This window comes from Megascapheus bottae, chromosome 24, assembly GCF_031878675.1.
Source record: "Megascapheus bottae isolate mThoBot1 chromosome 24, mThoBot2.hap1, whole genome shotgun sequence".
NCBI lineage: Eukaryota > Metazoa > Chordata > Mammalia > Rodentia > Geomyidae > Megascapheus > Megascapheus bottae.
In genome coordinates, this window is record NC_143532.1 from 2,497,301 (window position 1) to 2,517,733 (window position 20,433).

Below are 20,433 nucleotides of genomic sequence, written 5' to 3' on the forward strand. Positions count from 1 at the left end.
GCTATGTCTGGGCCCAGCTCTGCTGCTCTGAGAAGCTGGGGACAGGCCTGACCTCCCAAGGCGGGAACCTGATTGATCCTTGGGGATCTGTTTGTTTCCCAATGTTGCCTTTGAGGCAGGGGCGGGGGCGGGGGGGGGGGTGTTGGCATGCTGATTGCTCTCCAGAGGTTACCTGGGGCTGGTGGAGGAGGTCTGGGCTGGAGCTGCAGGCCTAGCTGGGGGCATGGCCCTGCTGGCCAGTCCTGAGGGCAGATGTCCTCCTGGTTCCCCATTCTAGACAATTACAGAAGAGAGATAAAGACAATCATGGAGACCAGGCAGTGTCTCACGGGAACTAGAGCTCTGAGCTGACTGCTTCTTGTAGAAAGTTTGGAGGAACCTTCTGGAAGGTGGAGTATGCCAAACACTCCTTCCCAGAAGCCAAGTGGATCCACACTCCAGGGCCTGAGGATGCAGCCTGATTGGGAGGCAGAGTGTAAGGAACAAAGATCATTCTGGGCCTAAGGTGGATCCCAACACCAGGATGCTGTCAGAGGGGAGAGAATGTGAGGAGGAGGGACCAGTGTGAAGATGGAGGCGGGCGGTGGGGGGGGGGGGAAGGGGCCTGAGATGTACATTGGTCTAGGAAGGCCATGGTACCCAGGTATTGTGGGGTGTCTGCTGATGAGACTGGTTCTTTCCCACCCTCCTCTCAGCCATGCGGCATCAGGACAGAGACCAAATGGCCGCTGCTGCATCGGGCACCAGTTTCCTCGCTTCCTCCTCCAGGGAGCAGGTGCTCAGTAAATGAGGGGTGCTGGGTGAGCTGTGACTGGGGCTTCCCTCGTGGCTCCCAGCCTGAATCTGTACCTCCTTGGACCTCGGAGAGGCCAGGGGGCTTCATCCTCATTCCTGCCACTGGAAGTCAACAGCCTGGGGGCACCTGAAGCCCCATCCAGCCCCTTTGCTGGGGAATTACCAGGGCTTTGAGCACGGTGGCTGGTCTTGAGTGGTCTTTGCAGTGTCTTGGGATAGCCACGCCCTTCCTGGAGCCCAGCCACACCCAGGCTGGGTCCACAGGCTAAGGAGTTGGCAGGTGTGAGACTTCAACTCCCTCTGGGCAGGGTGAGCAGGGCATGTGTTACCTAGAGGGTGTTGGTGAGTGGGGTGGAGAGCCTCAGAGCTTGAGGAGAGGGTTATTCTGTCTGCCTGTGCCTGGGGCTGGGGGCCGGGAGCCCCTGGGAACAGCCCCTGGGAAACCGCAGGGTTTCCTGTTGAATCCAAGAAAGCCTGGGTGGACTGACAGCCTTTCGTTGCCCCTTGGCACCTTCCCAGAATTTCCTGGGGGGAAGTCACTCTGTGGAAGCCACAGAGGCCATAGGCGACTGGCATACCGCCAGTCCTCCATACGATCCCACAACATGCAGGTGGGTGCCAGGGCAGCTGGGTGATGAGCACAGCAGGACCAGGCACGGAACCTTCAAACCAGTGCTCCCGAGGCTGGTTATGAGCACGTACCCAGACAGACACACGGCCCACAGGAGGAGCCACCGCTGGGGAACCAGGGCCAGAGAGCTCTCACTGTCCCCAGTGTGAGGATAGGAAATAGCTGGGGTAAAATGGTAGTAAAATGGCCGAGAGGGTGGGAATTTGCTGGGATTATTTTCCAGTGGCTCATGACTGCAGTCCTGGCTACTCATGAGGCTGAGACCTGGAGGACCATGAGTCTGAGGTCAGTCTGAGGTAATAGCAAGACCCTGACTTAATAATAATAACAACAACAATAATAATAAGGGCCTTGTATCCTGCCTCTTGGAGGTAAGTCTCACATTTGCAGATCAGATTTTTTCCAGACTTTTAATTCAGTGTGGTTGAGACTATACTCTTCATATTTGTTTGAATCTGCTCTTCTCACAATTGAGACACTATGAACAAACCATTCTCTCCCATCTCTGAAAACTAGTCATTTTTTTCCCAAGAAAGGGAAAAAAGCAGATAGGCTGACCTGGAACTCCAGATCCTCCTGGCTCAGTGTTCTGAGGGCTGGGGCTGCAGGCGTGTGCCGCCAGAGCCAGCTCTCATCAGCACTTAACAGAGGGTTGGATGGCTGTTCCGTTGTTCAGCCAGACTTCTTTGGCTGGGTATGAAGAGTTGGAACTGGTAAGCAGCTGACCTGAAAGCCAGATTTCACCTGCCACAGCACCGGGCACACACACGTGTGTGCAAGCACTCTACCACAAAGGCACATTCCCAGCCCTATGAGCTTCTTCTTGTTAGCTGTCTGGTTCCTGAAAGTTCCACTCTGGACACCTTCAAAGATCTGTTGAATGAAGGAAAGAATCCCTTCCCCCCCCCTCTTTCAAAGCCACAGCAGTCTAGACAGAAAGAAGATGTGAACCCTATTTCACAGAAACAGCCTAGATGGGGAGTTGCTATGGCAACACTGGACCACATTGTAGCTTGCTTCAGAGATGATGGCAGAGCATCCTCCAAGAAGCAGCATTCTGCCCCCGGCCCAGCAGTCTGGGGTGGTAACTCCCTGCATGCATTTCTCCCCAGGTGCTGCCGGGCAGGGCGGGGCGGGGTGGCAAGCTTGGAGAGCAGCCTTTAGCATGGGAGAGGGAGAGCTTGGGTGGCAGTTTCTGGCTCTTTCTCTTGGAGGATTCCTTTGTTATTTTCCTCTTCACAAGTCCCATATTCTGGAACTGTCTGCCCATTTGGGAGATGCAGGTGTATTTTCTCATTGACCAAGGAAACCATAACACACAATAGGAACCAGTGCGACTTTGTGGTTAAGTACGTGGGTTCTAATCCTGATTCTGCCATTTCCTAGCTGTAACTATGGACAGGTTACAGAACCTCTTTGAACATCAATTTTATGACCTTTTCCCACTACCCCCAGTACTGGGACTTTCAGGGCCTGGGCACTATCCCTGAGCTTAGCTTTTGGCTTATTTTTAATGTTTTATTTTTTGGCAGTTCATTGGAGTTAAGAATCTCATGGACTCCCTGCCAGGGCTGACTTCCAACCTCTCTCCTCAGATCTCAGCCTCCCAAGTAGCTAGGATTCCAGGTGTGAGCCACTGGCATCCACTTTTGTCATTTTTAAAATAACATTATAACAATTTCTGCATCTTATCAGGTTGTAACCAAGTGTCCAATGAATGTGCATAGCTCCTGTCTGGCAGGCTGTGGAAGGATGGTTGAAACTGGCTTTCTGTCTGCAGCCTGGACTGGCAGGACTCACCCTATGGCCATACAGAAGCTGCGACCGAAACCTGAGGCCCACTGGGAGACTGGATGGATGGGGAGGGGCTGGCATGGAGCCTCCTTGGTGGCCGAGACCTTGTGGCCCATCTCCAGGCCTAGGTCTTATCATCTTGCAGGATGCCTGGTGCCTGGGTCCTTGGTAGCCATTTTAAGCCCCCTCCAGGTTTGAAATAAATCATCCGCCAGGTGCCAGTGGAACTGGGGTTCAAAGCCAGCCCAAGACAGAAAGTTGGTGAAATTTTTGTCTCCAGTTAACCACAAGAAGGAGAAGAAGGAGAAGGAGAAGGAGAAGGAGAAGGAGAAGGAGAAGAAGACGACAAAGAAGGAGGAGGAGGAGGAGGAGAAGGAGGAGGAGGAGGAGGAGGCTTGCCTTGAGCACAAAGCCTTAGGAAGGGCACCTAGACCCTGAGTTCAAGCCTCAGGACTGACACATGTACGTGCACTTGCACACGCATACACATGACTGTATTTTGCCATGGGCTGGCCTCCCCTAGCCTCTCCAAGGGGCTCAGGAACCCTGGCCTGTAGCTTTAGCAGGCAAGGAGCAGAGATGGAGGCTGAGCAGGATGGAGTGGTGTGGGCCCCAGCAAAGGCCCAGCGGCCTGCAGTGAAGAGCTGTGCTCCTAGAACTTCTGGTTCTCAGGAGAACCCCAACGTGGGATATTCCTCAGCATGCCACTCTGAACACGGTCTCCTTGTTCTGAGCAACTCAGAGGGGTGGGGTGCAGAAGGCCATTCACCCCATGCAGCCACTCTGCCAGCAGAGTGAGGGGTGTGGGGACCGCAGGGCTCCTGGCTGCTGGAGGTTTGAAAAGCGTGAGACAGACGCATAGGCTTTGTCTGCGGGCCCACGCTCTCCTGCCAGGTCCTTTACCATTTCTACAACGCCTGTTTCCATGGTACTGGGATTCTAAGTAAGCCTGTGGGTCCTTTTCCCTGTGGTGTTCTGAGGCTCCCCTTCAGACGAGCACCCCACCTGGTGACCCTGGGCTGGCTTTGTCCCCCAGGATTTACGAGCACCCTGAACAGATGCTGTGGGAGGGTCCTGACCTCCCTGCTCAGGACTTGGGGGCCGGGCTGCAAGAACTGAAAGAGAAGAGAGAAAAGCACAGCCTGGAGGAGCAGGTGGGGCGCCAGCTGGGGTGGGGGAGCCCCACCCCACAATCCCCAGGGCCAGGCCTCCGAGGGCTGCAGGGCTGCGGGGATGGGTCTTGGGTTTCAGGAAGCCTCTGGAGCTATACTGCTGGGAAATCAATGGGGCCAGTGGATTGGTGGGGGCTGGGGCAAGAAAGACCGCACCCCAAGGTGGGTGATGTGGGGGGGGGTCCTTCTTTGCTGGAGGAGCCTGGAGTTGAGCCAAAGTCTAAGCCTGGAGGGGTCTTGTATGGGAGGAAAGGAGGGCTTTACCACAGTGCTTTGAAATACTGGGCTCTGGATCCCCAGAATCGGTGAATGCTGTTTGTGCAGCCAAAGGAATGTGGCAGGTGGAATTTGGTTAAGGATTTTGGAGGGAGGGGGTGGTGGCTGTTGAGGGGGCTCAGGTCAAGGAGAAGAGAGACTTGGAGGGGTGGGCACATTGTCTTGCTTCCCTGCAGTGAGTTCTCGGGCTCTGTTTTGCTTTTTCCTGAGCCACACGGTGTACAGAGAGGTAGGGCCCACATCTGAGGTGTGGCTGCCAGGCTCATCAGCAGCAGCATGTAAGGGTAAGAATCAGGGTGCCAGCATCCCTGTCCATGCCCGTTTGGGTGCCCAGCCTTCACCCAAGCTTCAGTCAGCAGGTGGACTGTGATGGTTGGCCTGCCCATTGTCCTGTGTGGCTCCATGTGGAGAATCTGGGTGGACCACATTTCTGTGCCACTGTATTACTGATGGGCCTATGTGTGGTGCTGCTAAAAACATTCTGGGACTGAGACTGGGAGTGTGGCTTAGTGGCAGAGTGCCTACCGAGCATGCATGAAGCCCTGGGTTCAATTCCTCAGTACCACATACACAGAAAAAGCCAGAAGTGGCGCTGTGGCTCGAGTGGTAGAGCGCTAGGGACGCTGCATGCCCAGTTTAGGGAACACTCTGAAATGCTTGGAAAGAATTATGGAATGCTGGGCACATTGGCTCATGTCTGCAATCCTTCAGAGGGATCATGGGTCCAGGTCAGCTTGGATAGGAAAGTCTGAGAGACTCAGATCTCCAGTTACCCACCACAAAGCTGGAAGTGGAGCTGTGGCAGAGAATCTTAGGGACAATGCCTAAGCCTTGAGTTCAAGCCCCAGGCACAGGACTAGCACACAAAGAAAAAAAATTGTTTATGGATGAATGCTCTTCCCAAGTCAAAGGCCAAGGCGATGTGGCAAGAGGAAGCCACGCCCGGGCGATTGTGCCCCAGGACCAGAGCAGGGGCCACGCTCAGAATCACGGGCCCTGAGCAGGCTCCACAGCTGCAGCTTGTAACCCCTGCTGAATCACCCTGGGGACAATGGGGTGAGCCCCCCCAAACCAGGTGGCTTGGCTGGAGTTGCCACCTGAGGCTGCCATCCCCCTCCCCCTCCCCAGCTGAGGCTGGCCTGAAGGACCTCGAGTGACATGGAGGTGGAATGTCTGGGGACAGCAGCCCCAGGGCCTCCTGTATCTGGGCAGCCAGAGCTGGCACAGGGACAGGGCAGCCGCTTCAGAGCGTGAAAACTTAGGAGAGGCCGTCACAGGTCACCATTCATAATTATGAGCGGCGGGGTGGCGCCCTGACACAGCAAGGCCTTTGTTCCCGGGCAGGACTGTGGCGCTCTCCTCACCATGGCCTCAAAGCAGTGGAGCGGAAGGAAGCCAGGGACACTGACCTCCCAGGCTAAGCAGCTTCCTGTGGGGACGAGCGTGTCCCTGGTCGAGCTCTGAGCGCCCCAAGAGAATTCCTGTGTGAGTTACAAAGAGTCAGGCTGGAAGGGATGGCCAAAGACAGACATACTGTGTGTGTGTGTGTGTGTGTGTGTGTGTGTGTGTGTGTGTGTGTGTGTGTGTGTGTGTGTGTGTGTGAGGGGGGAAGGAATAAGGGGGGTCGGCTTGGTCTAGTTTGCTTTCCAATAGGAAGAACAAGGAAATGACAAGAGCAGATTTTCCCCAAGCTCAGATCAAGTCCTAGCTCAGCTGGAATGGGCTTGAGGTCAAAGGTCTACCTATCAATCACTAGTCTACTTAACAGGCTCCTCCTGGAAGGGCTGTGGGGGTGAAGAATGTGCCTGAGGGGCCTTCACAGTTAGTGGGGCACTAGAGGGCTGCATTTGGGGGCCCAGTGGGCCCAGGGAGCTTTCTGACAAGTTTTTGTTTTGCCCATCACGGATACTGCTTCCATGTGGGTCTATGGCCAGGTGGCCAGAATTGACTGACCAGGGCTATACACCTGGGCCAAGCTGTGCTGTCAGATTAAGCAATACAATGGTGCCATGGGTCTGGGGTGGATGTCTGGGGCAGAGGGGAGGGAATCTCGTGGGCTGGTCTTCAGGAGAGAGAAGACATGGGAATGAAAGCTCAAGGGAATGAAGGAAAGGTGGGGGGAGAGGGGGAGGGGAGAGGGGGAGGGGAGAGGGAGAAAAAGAAAAAGAGTTAGGAGAGAGGGGAGAGAAGGGGACGAGAGGAGGAGGGAGGGAAGAAGAGGGGGAAGGAGTTGGAAGGGGAGGAGTCTCAGACCCACTTTCTGGGCCTCTTTGGTTTTCCAAGCCTTGTTTGTAGCCCCTCTCCATGGGTCCAACCACACCCTTACCTTTGAGTCCTGAGTCATCCCTTTATCCTTCCACACGATCTCCTTTGCTAACACAAGTCAGGAGACCAGTTTGTGCAGAGCCAGTTTTGTAACCTGGGCCTGGAAGCAGGGGTGCCCCAGCGCCCCATTCAGAAAGCTTTGGGATTCTCTGTAGGGTGATGGTGGAGTGGGATGGGAAGGGTGCCTGCCGAGCTGGTGCAGGGTGCGGGCTGCAGGGCTCGGGCTGGGAGCTGACCTGGCTCCACATAACCTCCAGCCAGGAGCAAGCACGCGGAGCGGGCCTTCACCCTAGGAGGCAGCCCGGTGCCAGAGGCCTTAGAGGACTGGGAAAAGTGAAGGCAGGCATGGTGGGGCAGGGGTGCAGCTGGGGCCCAGGGTGGGCTGGGCTGGGCACCAGGCCTTCCAGCTCTGGGCTCCTGGCTCCCAGGAAGCCATCACTGAGGTCCAAAAGGACAGTGCCACCTGAAGCCCACCTGAAGCCGACAGCAGCGCCTGGAGCTGCAGAGGGATTGACCAGGGGGTGGGGCCAGCTCTGGCCCAGCTAAGGAGGTCCACGCAGGGACAGGAAGGACATGTCTGCCTCGGTGGGACTCCTGCCACGTGGTATCTGCTGTGCCAATACCTGTGGCCAGAGCTTGGGGCCCTCTAGGCTCCTTAAAACACTCACTGGAGCCACCCTGGAGCCTGGCATGGAGCTGGAGCCCGTGCTGCGCTCCAGATCACTGACGGGACTTCCTGCCCAGCTGTAGCTTGGAGCCCCTCAGGTGCCTAAAGCGCCCACACCTGACCCCTCTAAAGACATGGCATCCACTTTCCACCTGGGCTCAGCCAGCTGTTATAAAGAACAGCGTGGCGCCGGCCTCCCAGCTGCCCTGGCCACTCTGGCTGCAAGCAGGAGGCCAGGCCTCTGCTGCGAGCCTGCAAGATGGGTACAAGTGGGGCTTCCTGTCCAGGCTGGCAGTGTGGTGGCAGGCACGGGCTTGTGACCAAATAAGGCAACCAGTCCTTTCCCAGCAGGGCGCAGGTGGGCAGCCGGCTGTGACAGTCTCTGCAAAGCCACCGCAGAGCTGTGCACAAAGGACTTGAGCAACCCCGAGGGAGGGTTTTGATGCCTTGTATGGCTTTAGAGGAAGACAGAGAGCCATGGGCGGAAACACCCAGCCTATCCCACAGCCGTGTGGGGGGGGCTGAAGTTACAGTGACACTGCAGAGTTGGGCTTTGCCCAACGAATGAACTATAAAGACCTGTACCCCATCCCCATCCCGCCACTGTGGCTGGGGTGGTCCAGGCTCAAGGCTGGCTTCCATCGGGATTCACCCCAGTCTAACCATTCTCCACTCTGCCCTGGACTGTCGGAAAGGACTCTGGCCCTCTCTTCCCTCTTCTTTACCTTGGGGCTGGATCCTGGGCTCTGACTCTAAGTGGGGAGCCATCAGGAAGGTCTGGGGTATGGGGGTGGTATTTGAGCTGAGTCCTGAAGAGGGAATGGGGAGACTTGATCCTGGCACCACAGGAAGGCCCGTGCCAAGGCCGGAGCTGGCCAGGAGGCTCATGGGGGTCTAAGTGTGAGTTCCGAGGATCGTCAGGCCTCAGGCTGAGCTGATCAGGATGGATGGGTGTGGGCAACCACCCTGCCATCCTCTAGACTTCATGGGTGTCATCCAAGCCAGTCACAGGCAGGAGGGGCCTGGAAGGAACAGGTGTAGTGTCACCTGAGTCCTGCCTGCACTGGGGCCCGGGACTCTGGGGACTTCAGGATGGGGACTGAGTGGGCAGTGCGGGCTTCGGTCCCTAGCAATGTTACAGTGTTGGCTCACAAAGGAAAGGTGGGGACAGGGGTGCAGTTCAGATCCTGAGGAAGTCCTGGCCCCTCTCAACTGTGGCAGCTGTGGGAGAGAGAGCAAGGGAGACAGCGACAGTGACGGGAGGCCAGGTGTGGGCCACACAGGAACTCCAGACACAATCTCCACCTGGCAGATTTTCTTTTTGTCAATTGTGGGGCTTGAACTCAGGGCCTGGGCGCTGTCCCTGAGCTCTTCAGCTCAAGGTTATCGCCCTACCCCCTGAGCCACAGCCCCACTTCCCGTTTTCTAGCGATTAGTGCCCGGGCTGGCTTTGACCTGTGATCCTCAGATCCCAGCTTCCTGAGTAGCTAGGATTATAGGTGGGAGTCCCCACGCCCAGCTCCCCTTCTGGATTTTGAGTGGAGATACAGAGTCTCACAGGGACTTTTCTTCCTGGGCGGGCTTTGCACCGCGATCCTCGGATCTCAGCCTCTTGAGTAGTTAAGATTACAGGAGTGAGCCACACACAGATGCCTGGCTCACCTGGCAGACCTTAGACCATCTCTCATTTGAATTTTTATTCAGAATGAGACCACAGTGATTCATGTTACCGTGATCACCAGCGCCACCTCGTGGGCACAGCCTCGATGCCCCTTGACCAGCCTCCAGAAAGAACAAGAGCCTGCTTCCACCATGTTTCTAGTTCCACTAGTGGCTCCTCCTCCTTCAGGTGGAGGGAAATGATTCAAAGCAAAGCCAGGACGTCTGTCCAGAGCCAGTGTCTACTTGTACCTTGACCTTTGGTTAGAGAAACTGCTGACAGGTCCCTTGGTAACTGGCCCAGGGCAGCCTGGGGCTGGGACAGTCGGCTTCATTTCCTGCTGCTCCTGGCTCATCCGGTGAGGCCTCTCCCTGCTGGGCTCTGGTTACCTCCTCTCCTCCCTTCTGGGCTGTCCCCAAGCTGCCCTGCTGCTGTCCCAGATCCTCTTCTGGTGCTCGCTTCCCTAGGACACACTGCCTCCATACGCAAAATTTCCAACAATATAAAGCTTCTCCAATTCAAACTAAATCGAGTGCACCTTTCCTTCCCAAGCAGGAAGGCTGATGGGAGTGCAGGCTGACGGTGGTCACAGGATGGTGCCATGCCAGCAGCTGGTGGCACCATCTCTCCATATTTGTTTCCTCCCACTTTCTTGTGCTACCACTGGGGCTTCATCTTGCCTGGATTATGCAGAATGAATTTGGACCTCCGGGGGGTCTACCACCTGGAAGGATGTGTCCAGGACTTCCTTCCTACCCTGGTTAAAGGGGCGGGTGATCTGGGCACCCACTTCTCGGTCCGCCCGACAAGACTGTCATTTCTCTTTTCCCAGCATCAGCTACTCTGGCTCCCTGATGGGAAATTTCCCTTGGTCACCACAGTCTTTCCTTTTTCTTGAAGTCCCGGGGCTTGAACTCAGGGCCTGAGCACTGTCCTTGGGCATTCCTCAGGGCTATGCTCTACCACTTGCGCCACAGCACCACGTCTGGCGTTTTCTTGTTTGTGGTACCAAGGAGTCAAATCTGGGTCTTTGTGCGTGCTAGCCACTCTCCCACTAGGCCACGCTCCGGGCCTCAGCCTTTCCTTCCTGTCCCAGGTTATGGCCACGCCCGGTGCCAGGCCCTGGCGCCTGTGCTGTGCTAAGGGTACAGCAGCAAGCCTGGCAGCTGTGTTTTCTAGAAAGCAGCATTCCCAGACAACAAGCTGCAAAGGCAAACAGCAGCAGAGACCGGTGCCGCCAAGAGAGAGGCGCGCGGAGGGGCGGGCCCTGCCATCCACACGCCCGTGTGCGGAGGCAGAAGGAGGACTGAGCCAGGCCGGGTGGGGCAAGGGGGGGCTTGTCCTGCGGTGGGTGCTTACACTGGCCACGCCTCTTCCTGCCTCGATGTCCCCTTCCCTTCCGCCAACTTGTAACCTAGGCAGGCTGCCCTTCCCTGGTCACCGAGGACAAGGGCCCCGGGCAGGACCCCGGCCCGCGTGGGCTCCACCCCGGCCGGCCCGCTCCACGCCGCTCCCACGCCGGGAAGGAGCGCCGGAGCTCGGGCCGCGGCTCTGCCTGCCCGGGCCCCGCTCACGAGGAACCCCGCGCCGGGGGCCGCGTCCGCCCAGCTCCCCGCAGGGCTGGCCGGCCAGGATCCTCCTGGGAGAGGGCTCGTGGGGGAGCCCCGCGCCGGCCCTCCCTCCGGGGTCCCGGCCCCCGGCCCTCCCTCCCGCCCTCCCTCCGAGGGCCCCGCCCACTGGGCCCGCCCACTCCCCGCCAGCGCATCGCTATTGGTTACTATCGCTCCCAGGCCCCGCCCCCAGGTTCCGCTTCCGCCATTGGCGCCCTTGACCGCCCGTCTCCGACGTTGCCCGGGAGTGGAGCCTCGGGAGCCCGGCGAAGGGTAACGTTCCACCCCCAGCAGGCCGGCGGCCGGCGGAGGCCCGCGCTGGGCGGGGGGCTGAGCGGGAGGTGCGGCGGTCCCGGGGCTGGGGTCCGGGGGCTGGGGTCCCGGGCTGGGTGGAGTGGACCTGGGCTCCGCCCCCGCTGGGCTGCGCCCCTCCCCGCCCTCCACCCCGCCCCTCCGTCCAGCCCTCTCCCTCCCTCCAGCCCTTCCCCTCCTCTCCCCGCCCCTCCCTCCAGCCCTTCCCCTCCCCTTCCTCCAGCCCCGCCCCTCCCCTCCACCGGGTCCATCCATCCCTCCTTCACTCTCCCCCTTCACCCTCCTCCCCCTTCACCCTCCCCCCTTCCGCCCCCTCCCCAGAGAGGAAGTCAGGCCCCGTGTGGGCCTCAGCCATTCGTGGCCGTCAGAGGTGCCATTCCCTGGGCCAAGGTGGCTGTTGGGAGGGAGAGCTGGTGGGGGGAGGGGAGGCTGCATTTGCACACGGGGTGGCTGTAGGGTGTGGACACCTGGGACCCGGCTTCCTTCTGTGCACCCTCCACAAGTTGATTAAATTCCCGGTGGGGGACAGTGCTGGGTTGGCACTCCAGGGTGACCCCGCATGAAGGGACAGAGGGAAGCTGCCTGGGTGGGCAGAAGCTGTTACCCTGGCCTTTGGGACCTAAGCAGGACTAAAGTCAGTCTGTCCAGAGGAGGTGGCTGGAGTGACTCCAGAAAGGGAATCCCTAGGTGGGCACCAAGGGCTCTGTGGCCATAGCCCTTGGGGGCAGAGGGTCCTGGGTTGGTAGAAGGGTGTTGAGCATCTCCCATGACAGGGATCTAGCCTGAGAAGCTCAGGGGTCCTTGGGGCATCCTAGCAGGATCCCAGGAGGGGCGGTCCCCGGGGAAGCGGTCCCGCAGACTTCTCAGCATACTGCAGAGTGAGAAGGTCTTCCCCTAATCCAAGACAGGAACTCAGGCAGGCCTTTGCTTGTCCTGGCGTTGGCCTTTAGAAAGCAGAATCCATTGCTCCAGATCACTTCAGTCCTCACACCTTATACTAAAAGAAATACTTTACTGAGGCCTGTTAAACCATGTGAAGTCAGACTTCATTCAAGACCATGGCACAGGCTGAGGAGCAGGCTTGGTGAGGTTTTTGCAGCGAGGGAGCAAGTCTACACTCCAGGTCCTTTGTGGGCAAGTGGCAGTTCATCAGCAGGAAAAGGATGGGTTCAACAGATAGAAACACTTAAGTCAGAGCTTGGGTGGCCGAGGAGGGCTGGGTAGCTTGACCTAACTGAACTCCTGTGATCAGATAGCGCCTGGGAGTCAGTGGAGGTTGAAGAACACTTGTATCCTGGACCCTTGTCTGCTGGGCCGTGTGCCTGACTGTGACGCCACGGGGGGGGGGGGGGGGGGAAGCAGGGTTATTTACTGGTACACTGACTCAGTTTACTGGATTCCTATGCATTTGAGAATTTTCAACTTAAGTTTTTAAAGTAAAGGAATATTTACATTGATTAAAATGGAGCTTCCCTCCTTCCACAGGCTTACTTTTTAGTCATATTAGGTACTGTGCTTTCTTAATTTCCCCCTCTCTGGCCTGTACTAGGATTTGAACTGAGCTTAGTGCTTTCACTCGGCTCTCTTACTGTTCGCTGATGTGCTACCACTTGAGCCATACCTCTCTGAATATGAAATATCCTGTGAAATCTTGCAGACTTTTCTAGCCAGACTGGTTTCAGACGATGATCTCCTGGTCTCAGCCTCCTGAGTAGCTGGGATTACAAGTGAGACTCACCAGTACCTGGCTGTTTTCAGATGAAGAAATCCATTCAGGCCAGCAGGTGTGAGCAGATTTTAGTGGAGTTGGCTTCAGGATGGGCCTTCCCACTGTTGATTCTGTAACATTGAAACATTATATGGATCTGTACAGTGTGACTTTGAGCTGTATTGCTTTTCAGTTAAGCTGTACATTCTAGCCACATAACTGCCAACATTTCCTTTCTGAGACTGTGTGTTGACTTTTCTTTCTGACTTGTTCCCACCCTCTTCCCCCACAAACAGGCCAGCTCTGCCAGAGACCAGGAGAGATGGGGAACAACAAAAGCCTGTCAGGGTCCACGTTTTGCTCACAGTTTCTTCCTGAGGAGCAGGCGGAGGTCGACAGGCTCTTTGGTGCTCTGTCGTCGGGAACAGGCGGAGCAGAGGCCTCGTCCAGGTCCTTCTCTCTGCAGGCACTGAAGGCAAGAGGGTAGAGGGGGCTGGATGTGCAAGCTGAGGCCCGGCATGAGAAACTGGTTTTCTGTGAAGAGCCGATGCCATGGCTTTGTGGTCGCTGTCCAGTGGCTGTGTGGGAAGAGTTGAGATGGGCCGTAGCTGTCCAAGCTCCTGCCTGTTCCTGAAGTCAATACAGAATCTTAGCTGTCCTAGAGACAGGAGCTTGGGATACACCACAGCTGCCTGCCTCAGTGTAGAGAGGAGTGCTGTGTCTCCTGGGTGACGAAGGAGCAGGGCTGCCTTCGCATCTCCAGTGACTGCAGCACTCCGGCGTGCTTGGCCGCTGAGCCAGAGACCACAGCTGTTCTGCACGGACCAAGTTGCGGCAGACAGGCACCTGGCAGCTAGCGGACATGACATCACTAGCAGAGTGATAAGCCGGTGCCAGTGGCCACAGGGAGGGCAGCGCCAGTCTGGGGAGGGCAGGCTGGGGCCAGACCAGAATAGCCAAGATGAGCTGCAAGCGCTCGGTATGTGGGTTCTCGGGTGGGGAGAGAGCGGGGAGGACAGGTGAAGGCAATCTAGTGCGGGAAGCATCCTGGGCACAGTGGCCGCGCTTGGTCCTTGGCTTCTTTTCCTGCGATTCCGCTGTGTTGAGGTCAGCCTGTCGGGCCCTTTCTCCTCCTCGTCCTCCACAGAGCCACATTGGGGAAGCTCTTCCCCCAGAGATGGTCGGCAGACTGTTTGACGGCATGCGGAGGGTGGGCCTGACCGGGAAGGTGAGGGGGCCCAGCGAGAGCGTCTCCCAGGAGCAGTTCACGGTGGCCATGTCTCACCTGCTGAAGGGGAGCTCGGAGGAGAAGAGCCTGGTGATTCTGAAAATGATCACCGCCGCAGAAGGCCCTGTGCGAGCTGCAGAAGTCCAGGAGGTAGATAGGCCTCTCAGCACACTGGCCTTTGCTGGGGACTGGGGCCAGCTAACAGTTGGCTTGAGCTCAGAGCTCTTGGACAGTGGCCTTGGCAGACCTCCAGGCCAGCATTAGAAGAATGTCCACCTGGGTGGGGGTGGCCGCTGTGGGCTGGGTCACCGTTGGTGGTGGAGGGATGGCGGGAAGAAAGCTGTCCTTCTCCGTGTCTTGTGTGGGAGGTGGCCTGGGTCGTGGCTCCACAGGGCTCTTGACGGTGGAACTGCCATGTTCAAGTTCACAGAGGATCTGGTTGGCGCCGTGGAGCACGTGCTGGCCCACCGGCAGGAGCTGAGGGGCTGGGCCGGGAGGAAAGCCGAGGGGCCGCCGGCCAGTGCGCAGGGGCTGGCTGCTCACCTGCTCTCCGAGATAAAGCTTCAAGGCAAGTCTCCAGCACCCCTCCTGCCACTTAGGGTTCCACCCTCTGATGTCACGGTCCCTTCTAGCAAAGCTCTGAAACCAGCAAAGTCCAGAGTCAGTGTTTTTAAAATAGAAGAATTGTTACGAACAGAGTTTTTAAGCTGTCGCTTCAGTGGAAAGTTGTTAAATTAAAATTATTCTAGGCCTGGGAGCATGGCCCAATGTGCTGGCCTAGCATGCACAAAACCCTGGGTTTGATTCCTCTGTACCATGTACCCAGAAAAAGCTGGAAGAGTTGCTGCGGTTCAAGTGGTAGAATGCTAGTGGTGAGAAAGCCCAGTGCCTCTCAGCCCCTTCCCCTTGGTCCTCAGGTGAGGTGTGGCCCGAGCTGAGGCGTTGCCGTTCAGATGAGCCATCCCTCAGTGCCCAGTCACATGTGACTGCGCCCAGGTCGTCATTGTAAGGTGACATGGTGGCTCCAGCAATGCTGCTCTCCCTTCCCCAGGTGGCCAGAAGTTTCTGGAGCCCCAGTGGCCAGACTCTGATTGCGACCGAGCTGCGATCGAGGAGTGGGTGTTCCGGGTGCCCCTCGTGGGCACGTTTCTGAGCATGGTCGTCCACAGGGGCTTCCTCCTGCGGTCCTCGTCCCTCGAGCTGGCCACGCTGCTCCCCGAGCGCCACGTGGGCCCAGGGAGGGAGGTCGAGAGCATCCTGGACGTGTTCTCGGTCCTATTCCTCAGCGCACAGCTGCGCAGGGAGCAGCGGCACCGCTGGCGCCTGCTCTTCTCCTCGCAGCTGCACGGGCAGAGCTTCTCGCAGCTGTGCGGGCGCATCACCCACCAGGGGCCCAGCCTGGCTCTCCTCCAGGACTGCGAGGGCCACGTGTTCGGCGGCTTCGCCTCCTGCTCCTGGGAGGTCAAACCTCAGTTTCAAGGTACGACTTGGAGCCCTGGACTCCGAGGTGTGGCACAGTACTGGGCACACAGGCAATGCTGGCCCGTGGAGAGGGCGAGGCACTGAGGGGTCCCGACCCTGCTGCTGTGTGAGTGTGCGTGGTTGGGTTGTGGCCATGCACGCTGATGCCTGAGGGCGCTGTGGGATCGCACAGGCTCCTCCTCCAGCCCTGCAGTGGGGCCAAGTGAGCAGGGATCCCCTCGCTCAGGGACACGAACCGAGCCTCAGGCGGGCATCCCTGCACACAGGCACAAGTATGAGCACATGCACATCTGAACACATGCCTGCACACACACGCTGTCTTTCCCTTCCTGGTCTTGTGCTCTGTGGCAGGTAGGCTTTCTCTTGTGACTCTGCCCTTTCCCTCTGAGCTGCTGCGAGGGCACAGGTCTCCCATGTGGTGCCGGTCTCACTGCCCTGCAGTGAGCTGTCCTGTGTGCTGACATAGCTGAGCGCCATGTCTCCCTGTACCCCCGGTCTCACTCACATCTCTGGAACTACGGGTCGTCCCTCTGGACCCATACCCACGTGTGGGTGGGTGCCATCTGGGAGATTGCTGAGGAACGCTGGCCACATGTCCAAGAGGGGAGGAGGAGTGGAAGAGAAGGGTCCGGGCTCTGTCCCCTCACTCAGTCTGTTTCTAGGTTTCAGAATCTTCTAGATTTTCTATCTCAGCCTGAGAATGGTGAGAGCCTTCCCCAAATCCAAGGTCCTGGGTTCCATCCGGGCTGGCAGGCCGCCTTTCTGGAGGCAGCACTCTGAGTCTGTCCACACCTCCACTGGGCCTGCCTCTGCACTCTAGGAGCAGGAGCTGTGGCCTCTGCTCTCGGATCACAGCCTGGAGAAGCCACGTGCTGGGGGCTCACATCTGAAACCCGAGGTCTGAGGATTGGGGTTCCACGCCCAGAGACTTGCGTTACAGATCAAGACCCTCTTCCTCCAGTGTCTACCTCAGGCTCCCCCTGCTGCTCACTGTCTTTCTGAAGGAGGAAGGCCTTCCTCCATGTTTTCAAGTGGGAGGCCCCAGCAGAGGGCAGCCACGCTCCACAGATGCCCCAGTTCCTGCTTCAGCCAGATTCAGTGTGTTGTCCACATGTCCCATAAATGACCTGCGGCCCTGAGGGGTGTGGCGGGTGGATGGCACTGTGGGTTCCAGCTTCAGGCTGTGCCCACAGTTATCTTCCTGGTGCTCGTTCCTGAGACTCTGAGGGGGGCACTATGTGGGCAGGTGGTGTGTGTGCGTGTGTGCGTGCGAGCGTGCATGCGTGCGAGCGTGCGAGCGTGCGTGTGTGCGTGTGTGCTTGGCTGCTGGCCTGTGCTGCAGGCCCCTGGCATGGCTACTCTGTGCCCAGCTCAGACCTGGTGACCTGTGCCTCACCCCATCACTTCCAGGGGACAACAAGTGCTTCCTGTTCTCCATCACCCCCCGCATGGCTGTGTACACACACACGGGCTACAACGACCACTTCATGTACCTGAACCACGGGCAGCAGACCATGCCCAACGGGCTGGTGAGCAGCTAGGGCGGGCGGGTGGGGGTTGTGAGTCTTTCGTGGTGGGCCCGGAAGGACCGCCGTGTCCACGGCTGTCCTGGTGCTCTGTCTTGTGAGGAGCTGTGGGGAGGGGCATGATGGGACAGAACACCTTGGCCCAGCAACTTAGAAACAGGACATTTGAATAGCCGCCAGTCCTGTACAGTTCTCAGTACTGCAAAACAAGATCTCCTCACTGCCTTTCCCTTGCCCCCCTACCCAGGCTCTTGCTTGTTTTGAGATGGGCCCAGATTGGCCTCTGATTCCATTCTCCTGTCTCAGCCTCCCGAGTGCGGGATGACAGGCACGCAGGACGGCGCCTTGCGCTGGGCTGGTTCTAGGAGATAACAGCCGGTGTTCCTGCATGGTCCCTGCCCTGAGCCAGCACGGTCCCCTCCGCAGGGCATGGGCGGGCAGCACGGCTACTTCGGACTTTGGGTGGATGCTGACTTCGGGAAAGGGCACAGCAAGGCCAAGCCCACGTGCACCACCTACAGCAGCCCACAGCTCTCTGCCAAGGAGGACTTCCGGTTTGAGACGATGGAAGTGTGGGTGGTAGAAGACCCCGCAGAGCTCCAGCCGGTGAGTGCGGGGCAGGGACCTGTCGCCTGGGCCCCACTCCATGGTGCTGAGCCCCTTGCACCTCCACCCCAGCCCTAGCAGCCAGGGGGAAGGGCCCTGCGGGGGTCGGGGGCAGGCTGCAAGACCAGGAGGCTGGGGTTCCTGGAGCTCCCATGATACCTGGTAGCCCAGCACGAGGCTGGGCACGGGGCCTGCTTACTCTTGGTTATTGGGGGCAGTGCCTTCACCCAGGCACCCTGAGCAGACTGGCCCTCCCCATTTTCCCTGTCCCCATCCCCTCCCCCCAGGTCAAGAAGAGCGTCCTGGACGCAGACCCAGAGGACCGAGCCCTGCTGGAGGCCAGTGGGTGGACCCGCCACAGCGAAGGGCTCCGGGAGGTGCCGGACTATGCGGATGCCCCTGGCAATTGAGGAGGAGCCCAAGCTCGGCCCCACCTGGGCATCACACCCGCCCCCTGCCATGTTGGGTAGCTTTCTACGTAGCCACGAGGCCCAGTCCAGTCACCTGGACGAGCTAACTTGGCACAGCCCTGCCACCGTGAGTCCTTCCATGCTCCTTCTTGAGTGGCATTTGTCCCACAGCTGAGTCACATGTTCACTTTCTGTCAATGGGATCCAAAGACAGGGAGCCAGGGTGTGTTGGCGCCCTGCTGGGTGTGGTTAGCCTTGTGGGAACACCGGTCCTTGCCACACGGGTGTCCCCATTAGTGCCCTGGTGGTCCGCAATGACTGGACCTGAAGAGTGAGAATCTCACTGCTTTCTGGGAAGGCCTCCAGTGGAATTTCTGCTCTAAAAATCCACGCAGGGCCTGGCAATGGAAGATGCTGTGGTGTGGGTCCTGGTGTGTACAGTTTGAGTGTGCATCGAGCCAGCTCGGCTCTTAAAGTGGTGAGCGAATGAGAGACCGGAGATCCGTCCCCAGAGCAGGCGTGGCCGTCCCATACATCGTGGTGCGCTCGTCTGGCACAGGACCGAGACTCCGCCTCCGGGCACCCACTTACTGGAGTCAGGCGTCCACGTGGCTGCTTTCCCAGGGGCTCCCCAGGCCTGGGGCCTGAACTCAGCATCTTGCACTCTCCCTTAGCTTTTTCACTTAGGAGTGGTGCCTAACCACGTGAGCCACAGCTCTGCTTCTGGCTTTTTGCTAGTTAACTGGGGACTAAGTCTTATGAACTTTTCTGCCCAGGTTGGCTTTGAACCCTGATCCTCACATCTCATACAGGAGCGAGTCACCTGTATTCAAAAAAAAAAACCCAAAAAAGCCCTCCAGTGATGGTGAAAAGCTAACCTCGCTCAGGCGTGTTGGCCTTCTCACCCCCTTGAGGACGTCGTGTCCACAGAGCTGTGCCTGAGGGCTTGCGACTCCTCCTTGTCTCCCGTCTCCTGCCGTGACCAACGCCATAGTAACCCGAGTGGCTGGTGTGCAGCTTCCACACTTGTGCTCTCAACGCTGACTCGGTTGGAAGGCCCTGTCTGCCTTCTGACAAGTGTGCCATTTGTGTGTGGAGAGCCCGGGTCACTGCCGCCGCCGCCGCCTTCTGACACGTGCTTTTGTCTTAGGTGACCTTTCCAGTAGAGGAGAACCCAGGGCTGCTCCGGCATCCCCACATGGAGAGGATTGGGGTAGGTGTGTGTGTGTGTGTGTGTGTGTGTGTGTGTGTGTGCACACATGTGCGTGTCGGTACTGAAATCTGAACTCAGGCCTCAAGCGCATGTGCTCGGTTCACTCAGGTTAACTCTACCACTTCAGCTACAGCTTCCCTTCCCAATCTTGGCTGGTCGAATGGAGATAAGAGCCTCACATCCTTTTCTCCCCAGGCTAGCACTAAACCTCGATCCCGAGATGTTAGGAGCTCAGGTTACGCAGGCGAGCCACTGCGACCGGCTGATGGGTAATGTTTCTCATAAAACCAGCGCAGGGGACGTGGCTGTTGAGGGAGGTCACACACCGTGTCTCCTCCTCCTGTCCTAAGAACTGTGTGACAGGCGGGATTCTTACGCTGAAGGCTTGGGTGTCCATCCTGTGGCCATCTGGGTACAGGCCTATGGTGGGGTGACCAGGAGGGTGGCCCGCCTTTGTCACAGAGCTGTTGAGTGCTGATGGGGACCCCATGTGGTGCTGCCAGGAATCTGGTAGCGGCTCCCCCCTCCTCCCCCCCCCCCCCCGATTCTGTACTAGGAAGGGCTTCTCGGTTCAGCTCTCACACTCATGTTGTGAGCTGGCGCCCTTCCATTCTCGCCTTCTGGAGTCCTCGTTCCCTCCACCTTCCATCCACGTGCAGACACTTGTGGGGCCCGGGGTCCATGGCGCCTTCTGTGACTGATGGTTCTGTGCCGACAGCCACGTGTCTAGTGTGACTGGGTCAGAAGGTGCATTGCTGGTTGGAGGAGATTCAGCAGTTAACGCTCTGGAGTGTGCTTGCCTGGTCCTCAGCAACACCGCATTCAAATCTGGTTTGTCTCCCTGATGGACTCAGTTTCTCTTGTGACTGATGGCGAGGAGCTTCATGGCTTTGGTGGTATTGGAGTTTGAACTCCGGGCCTAGAGAGGTAGGCGTTTTAACACTTGATGGGGCCAGGAGCGTAGCTTAGTGGTAGAGTGCTTGCCTAGCATGCACAGAGACCTGGGTTCAATTCCTCA

At 58.1% G+C, this 20,433-nt stretch overlaps 1 protein-coding gene across 1 annotated transcript; it reads left to right on the forward strand.

Annotated features, from left to right (window-relative positions):
* Positions 1-13,248: 13,248 nt before the first annotated feature.
* Positions 13,249-19,095, forward strand: Meak7 (MTOR associated protein MEAK7). The gene is made up of 7 exons (XM_090356996.1): positions 13,249-13,425; positions 14,098-14,328; positions 14,602-14,746; positions 15,230-15,658; positions 17,071-17,189; positions 17,613-17,792; positions 18,080-19,095. Exons 1-7 carry the CDS (start codon positions 13,273-13,275, stop codon positions 18,200-18,202), a joined length of 1,380 nt encoding a protein of 459 aa, XP_090213122.1. The 5' UTR covers positions 13,249-13,272; the 3' UTR covers positions 18,203-19,095.
* The last annotated feature ends 1,338 nt before the right edge of the window (positions 19,096-20,433 follow it).